Source organism: Micrasema longulum, unplaced genomic scaffold, assembly GCF_059751315.1.
Source record: "Micrasema longulum isolate JH-2025_06_02 unplaced genomic scaffold, ASM5975131v1 h1tg000037l, whole genome shotgun sequence".
Taxonomy (NCBI): Eukaryota; Metazoa; Arthropoda; class Insecta; order Trichoptera; family Brachycentridae; genus Micrasema; species Micrasema longulum.
Window position 1 is genome coordinate 583247 of NW_028277244.1, and position 12215 is coordinate 595461.

The 12215-nt window shown below is 31.6% G+C and overlaps 1 protein-coding gene across 6 annotated transcripts in view; it reads left to right on the forward strand.

The window, feature by feature from the left end:
- LOC148285393 (THAP domain-containing protein 2-like) overlaps positions 1–11816 on the forward strand; it is a 143319-nt gene extending 131503 nt beyond the window's left edge. For all 6 annotated transcript variants that reach the window (XM_088225663.1, XM_088225628.1, XM_088225645.1 and 3 more), the window contains one exon: positions 5908–11816. In XM_088225663.1, coding sequence (XP_088081789.1) covers positions 5908–6303 — 396 coding nt within the window. In that variant the 3' untranslated portion in view covers positions 6304–11816. The remainder of the gene's footprint in view (positions 1–5907) is intronic.
- The last annotated feature ends 399 nt before the right edge of the window (positions 11817–12215 follow it).

Genomic DNA, 12215 nt, shown 5'->3' on the forward strand with positions numbered 1-12215 from the left:
GTAAGGGCGTTTTAAGTCAAAGTTACATCTACTAAAAGCCTTAGCTATGTTTCTCAAATGACCGATTAACTTTTTATCGAATTCGAGGAACGACTGTAATTAGTAAAGGGTAGCCAGCCGTCAGATTCGGTGAATCTGGGTAAAGTCTAATGTATTTGGCAACTTGTGCCAGGAACCCGACGATATGAGCCCATTGCAAGTGAAGTGAACTATAAGACATTTAATTTATTTATTTATTAACGGACATTGTCCATTTATACAATTCATAGGGTTTTAATGTAACAATATAAAATTAGTTAAAAACGTATGAAAAAAAAAAAAGAACATTTATAAGCATAAGGGACATGATGACAAGATCTTGACTATTTATTTAGTGCTCGTTTAAATCGCTGTATACTGTAACCAAAAAAGTCCAGATCTTGTCTTGAGTTAACATTACAACAAAGATATTGGAGTATTAAGGCCATTGTTCGTTTTATGCTGATCGATGAACAGTACTTCATTGTTTCTCAACCTACGAGCCGGAATGTGGAATTTTACTTCTCCCAGTAATGATGGCACATCGACTATACCATTTAGTATGCCGAACATACATATGGAGTCAATGTTAGTTCTACGTTTTTGTAGACTAGAAATATTTAACAATGACTATATCAGCATAAGAATAATAACCTCTCTCTAGTCCAGCATCCACGCTACTTTTCGAAGCAAGCGATGTTGGATTGATTCAATGTGATTTATGCGATCCACATAGAATGGAGACCAGACCACGGAGGCGTATTCTAGAAGAGGGCGAACAGTTGAGCTATAAAGAGTCTTGATATTTGATGCTTATTGAAAATTTCTGTGATCAATATAATCCAAAAACATTTTTTCCTAGTTTATTTATATTCAAAACATCCATGTCAATAAAAAAATATTGAATCGGTTTAGTAAAAAAAAATGACATAAAACTTATCGAGTTAAAACTTTAAATACAAAAGTTTTACCATTTTGTCAATTGGTTCACTTCACCTGCTGTGGGTCTGTATAAGTTACATTGTTAATTTCCAAATGTGTTATCTTTACATTTCAGAAAACTTAAAAAAAACTAAATAAAGATCAAGAAGATATCTTTCAAATTGATAATTAAGGCCCCTCATCTACCAAAAAAGTAAGAAAAAAATTTACTGATGTCTATTTAATTTAATAATTTTTTTAGAATGAAATGTCTTTCAATTTAATTGAAATTTGAACCAGCTTTACAAAATCAACGTTCAGAAATGATTTCAGAGTTTTAAGAGAAAACGCGGTCTCACCTTTCTTTATATAAACGTTTTACCGTATTTTTCCCTTGGATTATGGCAATGCAGCAACGATTTTTTACACACTATAGATATTTACCACTTGCGTGTCTCTGTTGATTTTGATAAATTGTTTCGTATGAAAGCTAGGACCATACAAATACCCAATAAACGCCCAGTTTAATCTGCCGTCTTCGGACGTACAATGTACAAATTTGATAAATAATTTAGAAAAATGGAAAAAGGTACCGGCACAGAAAATTCCATTCTGATACTCTTTTTATAAAAACAAAACAGCGAAATTGGTTCGGTTTTGGGCTGCAGAAAACAGGACAGCGATACGACGATTTTGTCGATTTTAGTTAGGCAAAATCAGTCCGACGTGCATTTGTCTTTATGCACGGTATCGGGGAGGCATTTGCGAGAGAGTGACAGAAAAACGATGTTAAAAATACGTATTCATGAAAACTAGAACCGCCTTTAATGTTGTTATTGGGTCAAAGCACCAGTAAATGATCATTGGTTAATAAAACACAATATAATAAGAATTGCTACAAGTGTCCAGTCAAAAAACTTTTAACACTAGAAACTATGACAAAAGCAGTAGGCGGACACATCTTTTGGTAAGAAACAAATCTTTTAGTTTTGAACTGTGAGTTGTCAAAAGGTTATAGTGCGTCTTCCCGTTATTGTTCTGAGATTGATAGCGTTTTTATAGGGAAAGGTGTGATAAGTGTTTTATTTGATGCTATTTCTTATGCAATTCTTTGAATATATCCATATTCTAATGTGTTAGGGTGTTTTATAGTGTTATGATGTAACTAAATCTGAGTATTATTTTGACTAGGGTAGTAGCGGTCATTCACTTGTAATTCTACTATTTTTTCAGAGTAATATTTATTATTATTGTAATACTCGAATTTCAATCAAAAAGTAAAAGTACTAAGAAAAATTCATGTGTTTTTATAATGTTTTCTTTTATTTTGTACGCTTAAATAATGAAATTTATACCTTTAATGAGGATTTCACTACAAGCTAAACCTTAAACGGCCATTCATTGGCCACGGACTGGCGGCGGACTTCTTTGAAGTTGGATTCCAAAAGTGGATTAGTCGCCAACAAAAATGCGTTAAAAAATCTGGTGATTATGTTGAAAAATAGTTAAGAAATTAAGCTTTCCAATGATGTATTTTTCAGTTCAAATAAAAATGCCTTAAACCTCAAAAAAAATTAAGAAACTTATTTTTTACACAACCCTCGTATTTTCTTTATTAATAACTTTGTACACTTTGTGGAAATTTGTTATTGGCTCTGAGTTTATGCACTATTTCTGTTTGTTTACTATGAATATGTATGTAGAACTGTTGGTTTCACAAATAAAATAATATAAATTAAATAACATTATTTTGTTTTATTCGCATTTTAATAATGATTTTTAACAAGTGTGTTCATTTTTATTGATCCATACTAAGTATGTACTAGTTTTTGATGTGATGATTTTGTGAAAATATTGATTGAACTGTTTTACCGTGATTATGTTAATAATTTTATTTATTTTTTTTTTTTTAAAAAAAGAAATATTTGCGTTCTTATGATTTACCCAAATATTTAATTTTGAGGGCCATTCTCAACGAGTTGTAAATAACTCACTATTAGAAAATGGAATCAAGTTGGGGTAGAGTGGGATTCGAACCACGGACCTTTGGTCTGTGAGTCCGAGACACTAGCCACGGGACCACAACCCGACTTACTGTGTTGAATTATTAATTATTTTGTAGGTAAGAAATGAAGGTCGTCCGACTGTTTCTCCAGGGAATGTTCAAAACAAGGAACAAAAATGGCCAATTCAACTTTTCTTTTCTTGTTACCCACAGACAGACAGTCGATGGCAATATCAGAATTCATGTAAATCATTGCCAAATACTGTTTTACTACCGCGAATGAGACTGCAAATCGAAATTTATGGACTACAAAGCACCAGAGATTTTTAAAAGTCACATGTGAAAATAAATGTTTCCATTTTTTCTGTTTATTTTTTTGTGTGTTATTATTACGTTTATACATTTGATTTAATTCCCGCATCGATTTGTACTCCTTGATAAATATTTATTTTATAAAAGAGTGCAGCTTAGAAGCAAAGCATAATTTTAACCGTAGAATTATAATATACCAGAAGGCGCGTAGAATTATGTTTGCATACATTGCACTGTGTCCAAAAGTCTGACATCCCGCCTGCGCGCATGCGTGAAGTGGCCGCGTAATGTTACCAGACCGCGAACAATTATAATAATTACGCGCGGATAAGATAATTTTGTGTAATGTTATGCTATGTTTTACCACAAAAAATATTTTATTGACTAGACTATAAAAAAAAACCAGACACTTTAATTAGGCAAACATAAATAATATATTTTTGTAATGCGCAATTTTAATGGATATTAATTAATAAATTAATCTAAAAAATCACAAGCCGACCGGTACTATTCTTATTAAAATCTGTTAAGAAATAAGGGAGATATAAAGGATTATATTTTAGTAATTTGAATGGTGCCAAAAACGAACAATTTGTGACGTAATCAAGTATGACGTCTTCGGATGTTCTGTGACGCCACCGATTGTTTTTTCCTCATTGTCTATAGATTTTATAGAATATTGTAGATAGCTTCCTTTTTCTATGTGTCGTTTGTTTACATTTACGGCGTCCTGTCACTTATCAAACGCTACGAGTTGTGATTTATAATTTTTTTGATAAATTGAATTAATTTAGAAGAAGTTGAAAACCATAAAATAATAAAAGAAATTCGAGATGTAAGAAGTAATCCGTTTTCACTTTCTTCTGTCTGTGCCTGGAACTGGAGTGTGGAGTGGGTAAGGGGGGGGGGGGTTAAGATAATATGCATAGACAACTCTCCTTTTATTTCTATCTGTGACCTGTTGCATTACCAACATAAAAATGAATGCATTACTCGTGAACTTCTGTGACAAAATTTATTACCAACTTACGAAACGATCGTTTTCGAAAGACCTTATTTTCCAAACGAAAATAATGAATAAAAATATTCATAAAAGGGTTTATATAAACACTAGGAGAATCTTTAAAAAAATCTTTTATTTTTTGGAGTAGGTTAAATACGATATTCCTCCCGAGTGACAATACCCTATTAAGCAAATTAATACTGTTTAATATTATACTAAGATTTATTAACGGAAAGCCGGGTAAAAAAATCGACAACCTGGCAATACTAACAAAATGTCTACCTTGTTTTATTTAACAATCTGACAGACTTAGACTGTAAAATAATCGAATTCTCAAATAAAATTATTTGTGTATTCGCTACTTACACACGAAATGTGATCCCACCCTATTCTTTTTTAATCCCAGCAGTGTTTTGACACTTACAAACGACACAACACGGCATAGTTGAATTTCAATCGGCAGTTGCGTACTAAGCGATGTCTACACAGTAACTAACGACCAAAACGTAAAACTACTCATTTATAAGTAATTTAGTCGGCTTCAGTTTGATGCGCGTACGCGGTTTCTGGACTCTTATAATTCTATGGTTTTAACCATAGAATTAAGAATAGTCCAGAAACCGCATTAACTACTAATAAATGAGTAGGTTTATGTTTTGACCTATTAGTTTCTTTGTAGACGTCGCTCAGTACGCAACTCCTGATTTGAATTTAACTATGCCGCGTTGTGTCCTTTTAAAGTTTAGATTTACTGCTAGGATCTTAAAGAAATATGATGCAATCATATTTCATCTGTAATTTGCAAATGAATGTATATATAACAAATGGATTACTTAAAAATTGAATTGTTTTTCCATCTGTCAGATTGTCGAAGAAACAAAATGAAAATTTCGTTAGTGTTGCCAGGGTAGTAATTTTTTTTACCCTACTTTGACCATCTAATGAAAGAATTAATGAAAATCAGACATCAGATTAAACAACGCCGTGTGGGACATTTGGCCGACATTATCTTTAAAACAACAAATATTATTTAACATGATATAAAAATATCCGATTTATGTAAAATAAAATTTGTTTTAAATTTTAAGTTCTAAGTTCATTCATTCAATTACTCTTATTAAATTACACTTGACACTTGTGCAATATTTACACACATGTCCACCCTCATTCCAATATAACACCCACCCTCTCACTCACTTACACTCACACAAACACACTATGTATTGTACGTGTATTTAATGTATTTCTGTGGATATCTGTCATTGGTTTTATTCTCTGTATATTTTATTTGTTGTATTTTTGTTACATGTATTACTGTTGATATCCCCAATAAATAAAATAAAAATAAATAATAAAAAAATGACCCTTTACTTATCTACTCTGCTGTGTCAATCAATGTTTCCGCGTGCACAATAAAATTTTAGAGAAATTAACAGATTACTTTTTTTTGTGTTATGATTTTTTTTTCCCATCAAGCAACATTACCCGGCGACTTCACGAATACGCGCGGCGAAAGTAAGCCGGAGTGGGGTAATTATTGGACACAGTCCGATGATTCAAATATGATTCTACGCTCCTTCTGGACTATTCTTAATTCTATGGTTTTGACGATTTTTCTATTTTATCTAATGTGTGTTTTTCTTTCCAGAACGCTGGACCTTCCGGGTTCGGCGCTCCCTCCTCATCATACATCATCAAACAGGAAATCCCCATCGAAGAGGACTTCTACGACACCAACAGTATAGCAGACGACGATCAAGAAGCGAGCCAGGAGTTGTTCGAAGCCACAGAACACGATATCAAGTTTGAACCCGAAGAAATTCCCGATGATGTTGAGGAGGTAGACGTGAAACCGAATATTAAAGAACTGAATGCGTCTACATCAAAACCCCCCCCGAAAGAGGCTAGTGAAACGGAATTCGACATGTTTGGTCGAAGTATTGCCACTCAATTGAACAACATGCCACTTAGAGACGCGTTGAAATTACAACTTGCGATCCAAAACGTGATAACTGAATTCCGATTGGGAAATTTCAATACATAATCCTATTTATCGATATTCTGTACAAAGTTTTAAAATTAGGTTAGTTATAGTCCTTAAAATATAGCTTGATTGAAGTGATAGCCGTCAAACTAATGTCACTAGTGATTGGAAATTACTTATCTCCGATCAAATCGATTTTATCAGGTTTTTCAGGCAAACATGAAACTCTGTTTCCGAAAATTGATATAAAAACGCAAAAACAAGCCTATTATAGTGTAAACATATTACAACAGAGATAAATAACATTTTAGAGAAGCTAATATAGAAGTCTAGGCATCTACAGGGCTTATCAATGGCTGGTTTAAGTGGCCACTTTACGCACTGTGTAACATTCACCATTCTACCCATATTTGAACATCTTTATTCCTTAAATTCTTTCATCTATTGATGTTTGTGAAGTTAAAGAGCTGTAACCTTTATTTATGCGGGTGAGATTAACCTAATTGAATTATTTCACCTACATACTAGGCAACGCTCGAAAATGTTATTTTTTCAATTTCTATACTTCTTCATGGACCAGGTGGATTTATCAACAATATTTTGAGTTTGTCCAAATTTTTGTGTGCGTAAAGTGCGCAAAGTGCGTAAAGTGGCCACTTAAACCAGCCATTGACAGTTCATAAGCCCTGTAGATGCCTAGACTTCTATATTAGCTTCTCTAAAATGTTCTTTATCTCTGTTGTAATATGTTTATATAAACAGCTCCCCGGGGAGTTGAATTCACACCTTGTCTACAAAAATATGGACAAACTCAAAATATTGCTATTATAGTGTGTTTAAGACAATTATTCACCAAAAAATAAGACATTTACCCTCTTTTTCATGAACAACATCACACGAATTATTTTTTTATTCGATCAATTCACATTAATCAATTTGTCTTATCTCTAACACTTTTGCAAAATAATGTAACCTTGTAAGAAAGTCGTAAATAATTAGGTTAATTTGATTCTTTTTTTTAGTTTTAATGCTGATTTTGTACATTTATTTTGATTTATATGTCAAGCATTGTGTTAAAAAAATAAATGAACGTGCCAGATACGAATGATTTTTCGTGTGTCAATATAAATCACTCCTTAGACGTTACTACAAAGTTATGTCGTCACTTTTGCTGACAACTGTCATTCTAATCAAGTTATATTTTAAGGACTATAGTTTAATAGTACATGTTTTCTTAAGTGATCTGTGATCAACCTACCCCACATCCACGTAAATAGTACAAGTTGTTCGCAAGATTATGTTTCTTCATATTGTTTTTAATGTGTACAGCAATTAGAAAATATGTATTTGTATTTTTAAAACTGCTGTGATAGGTTAATGAAGATGTTACACGCTGGTTTTGGTGTATTTAGTTTTTCAAAAAAGGTTGAAAAGTAAGTCTTTTTAGAAAACAATTCTTTGGGTTAAAAATTAGCACCAAAAATAGCCTAAATTAAAATTAGCCTTGTTCTTCCTGCGCGTGGCTAGCGACATTTGTCTGCGCAGTTTCTTGACTTAAAGTAATGTGTACAGAACAAACATTGAAAAAAGCCACTGCAAAAAAGAGGAGACATTCACAAACCAAACAATCCTGTTTATGAGTTAAGAATTCTTATAAGCATAATACAAAAATAAAACTGCCCATGTGATTCCGATAGTATTTTTTCTCCTGAATTTTTTTATTTTTTAAAATTTAAATCTTAAAGTAGGGCACACATATCATACATATTGTTATGTGTGTTCTAATAATAGCATTGCAAATATATTTAATTTATAAATTGTTTATCACATATGTCTTGACCATTATTTTAAATTTTGATGTTTTTTTCTTCATAAATATTTTTTTCTATTTCGTAATACTTTTTAATTGCTTTAAATAAAAATGAATTTTGTGACTTTCATGCTGGTTCCGATCATTTTTTTTTCCAAAATTCTGTTTTTTTATTAGAGTTTATAATTTTATGAACAAATATCATTGTATTGTAAAATATTCTTTGTTTATATGTTAATAATTTCATTTCATTCACCATCGACTTTACCCTCGTGTATCTGTTTTTTTTCAAAATGATTCTAAAGGCTTTATTTTGTAATACAGTTAGTTTATCTATGTTTTCTTTGTTTGATAAAAATAAAATGCTACTACAATAGTTAACGTGTGGTTCAATAATTGCTTTGTAAATAGTTTTGCAAGAGTCCTTATCAATAAATCTTCTGATCCTTCCCAAAATTGATATTTTTTTTGCAATCTTAGTTATTACCATCTTAGCGTTTTGGTGAAATGTAAGTTTTGAATCCAACATTACACCTAAATATTTAATTTCAGTGACTTCATTAAGTTTTTCATTTTCTATTACAATTGATGGTGTAATTTCTATTCTTTTGTTTCCTATATTCATATATTTAGTTTTGTTAACATTTATTTTTAATTTATTAATTTTTAGCCACAGTGATACATTATTAAGATCATGATTTAGTCTGTCCATAATTGTTTTATAATTTTCTCCCGATATATATATTAGGGCATCGTCTACAAAGAGTCTTATTTTTGAATATTCTAATGTTTCGACAATATCATTTATGTATATAATAAACAAAACCGGTCCGAGATCCGATCCTTGTGGTACTCCCAATGAAATTTTGAGGGGCTCGGAAATTTCATAATTCCCCTTCGTTATTTGGTATCTATCGCCAAGGAATTCAAATATAATATTGGCCTTTTTTACATAACGCAGGTTCCCAAGATACAGGCGTTTATAATTTCAATCATTTTTATACTTTCTTTATTCTTAACTGCACGATATTCAAACATTCTGTCTCTTACCTAGAAACTGTGGGTAACATTTTTTAAGGCTTGGGCTGTTCCTTCCAAAAAAAACATTTATAAAAACCCACAATTAAGGTTGATGTTTTACGAGAAGAATTAAGTCAGTTGGTTGTCACAAGTCGACCTAATATATATTTTATTATATGACTTGCGTGTATTATGTCATTTGAAAAATGCTACTTTAAAAAACTGTTTGACAGTAGGATTACTTCATAAACCTAAATTAAAGTGTATGATTCTTCATAAGTGTTTTGTTTAGAAAATTGTATTTTAAAAACATGTACCAAATTAAAGGGTATAGAATATAAAGGATGAATGTCAAAAAATAAGTTTTGAGATATAACGTTTTTAAGTTTTCGGGACAATAAAATAAACTAACCTGTTCAATCTAAATAACCTATACTGTTTTATATAATCTAAAATGGTTTCCTTTAATATTAAACTATCGCTTTATTTCCATTATTAAACTGACAACCCCCTTTATCCCCTGTGTGCATTTTTTTTCTTGTTCAATTATCTTGGAAAGTGGAGCCTGCATGCCAAATTTTATAAAAATAAAATGTAGATCATGTGAACTGCAGTCAGATGCCACTATAAGCTTAAAACATATAAAAAATTGACATCCATCTTTTATATGCTGTATATCCTTTAATTATAATAGTGCATTTGATCGGATCGGATCGCCGTCAAACGCAAGAGTTCGGATTAATTCAATAAATGCCCTTTTAATTCAGCGTATGTTGCGTCAGCGTTGATTTCAATTGTAAATATAGTTTTTTTTTTAAATGAACACCCAGGCTTGAGGAAAATCATATTAATTTTTGTGTTTTCTCCGGGAATTGACCCCGGAACCTCCCGTGTTTGAGTCAAACGTCTTTGTATAGAAGCTCATTGCACAGTTTCATTTCAAACCCTCGTATAATGCATTTTGAAACCTTTCCCCTCATTGCCGGTCTCATGTCTTTTTCTAAATGTTTCATTTTGTATTTACAGCATTGTGTTTTACGAGGGCGTTATAATTTTTTGGTTACTCTTTAAATTCAAAACATGGGCATTTGGGGTCACATTTTAATCGTGAAATAACCCTATTGTATTATTGTTGATATTTTACCTTACTCATAGTAACGTCTTATTTGAGAGATGTTAAATTCTCAATGTTACTATTTGATTTATAGAACACATTACACTGATCAGAAATCTGAGCAAGAAATCTAGGTTTTTACGGTCACTGTTATCAACGTGTATCTTTTTTAGGTGATCCCGTGTACGTTAGATTTGTTGTGGTTAAAAAGCCCAGAGAGAATAAAATACAAGCTTTGCTGCACAGCGTTAAAATATTTTCACGAAATTACTCCAAAATACCTATCGGACCTCTATATTAGAGAAAATACACGTCAAAGAAAATCTACTCTTAGGTCAGCACTTGACTCAGGCAGAGGAAACTTTATTAACGGACATTTATAAAATTTATAGCGTATTAATATTACAATATAAGAACTGTTAAAAATATTTTTTTAAATAAAAGAAGCATTGATAAACATAAGGGACATCAACACAAGATATGGACTATTTATTTAGTGCTCGTTTATACAGATCTTGTCTTGAGTTGATGAAATCCAGCGCTCTCCAAACACTAGATTCGGAGATCGTGCTTTTGCCGTTGCCGGCCCCTCTGCCTGAAACTAGTTGTCTTCGAACTTACAAATCATCGACAGTCCCAGTCAGTTCAAATCCCAACTAAAATCTCACTTCTTTAGTTTTTCATATCCTCAATTTTAAATCAGAAAATATAATGTCAATATAGCTTAGTTAGAATACATGTTTACGTATACAATTGTAAAGTGCCCTTAAGGTGATTTTTCACAAAAATGGCGCTATGTAAATCAGCGAAATATTATTATTATTATTAATTAAATAAGCAGGAGACATCTTCACACAGTTTAGCCTGAAGATAACTCCTGCAATGGTAGCCGAAACGTTGGAACGAATCCACCTTACACGGGATCACCAAAAAATATACATATTGAATAAATCTTGTGTCTAATTTTGCAAATTTAAAGTTCATGTATTCCACGGTTCATTTTCTGACTCCGAATCTGTCTATGAGCATGCGCAATAAGTAATACTCATTAAATACGCGTTTTGCTTACTCAATAAATACATCGAAATGGTCTTGCTGACAAGGAATGAGATGACGGGAATATGCACGTTTGTAAATTAATATAAACATATTATTCTCTTTTGAATCATAAAATGATATCAAAATTAGAACGTGTTCTTAAATTTGTCAGTTCTCGAACCAGTTTTCTGATCCGTATAATACAGGTTTTATACTATAATATTAGACCAATTTTACGCGAAATGTCTAAATCCACATGGCACGGTAAAATTAGGGTGGATTGAAATTCGTTATATTTTTATTTTAAAATTTATTTAACGGCTACTCTCGTATGAAAACTCTGCAAAAGAAAACCAAGTAGTTGTTAGTCGGTGTCATGGTGTACGGGTTATTGCGTTTGCCTGGCATTAAATCAACAAAAAAAATCTTTTTTACACAATAAGTACGTATAATACTCCACCCTAACTTATTTTATCGTGCCGTGTGTATTTTTACCGTGGTGTGAAACGGGCCTTAGACTGATTAAATTTATCGATCTTTATGTGTTTTTATTGTAACTATTTTTAATTAAAACCAAATTGAAAAAACAAATGTGTCTTATTTAACCCGTTACTTTTCCTATAAATATGAAATACATAGTGTAAAAAAAATTACTTAGGATCTGGTATTATAATTATTTTGTAAATTCTCCAATCGTCAGACTACTCCGGCCCGAAACTAGTATGGAGAAATTGATATGTTTAATTTTTTATTTATCAGCTTTATACAATAATTTAATTTTTCTTTTAATCATGTATATTGTTAATTTTAATTTAAATATGTATTTCATTAGTGTTTGCATGCAATTGATGAAAAATAAGTAATGTCTTTGTTTGTTTTAACAAAGAGGGAAAACATTTTTGAGAAGGGAATATGGAAGTCTAGGCATTTACGGCTTTAGCTTAGCCGCTATTAAACAATGTTTGATTATGTCCAAATGCTTGCAGACTG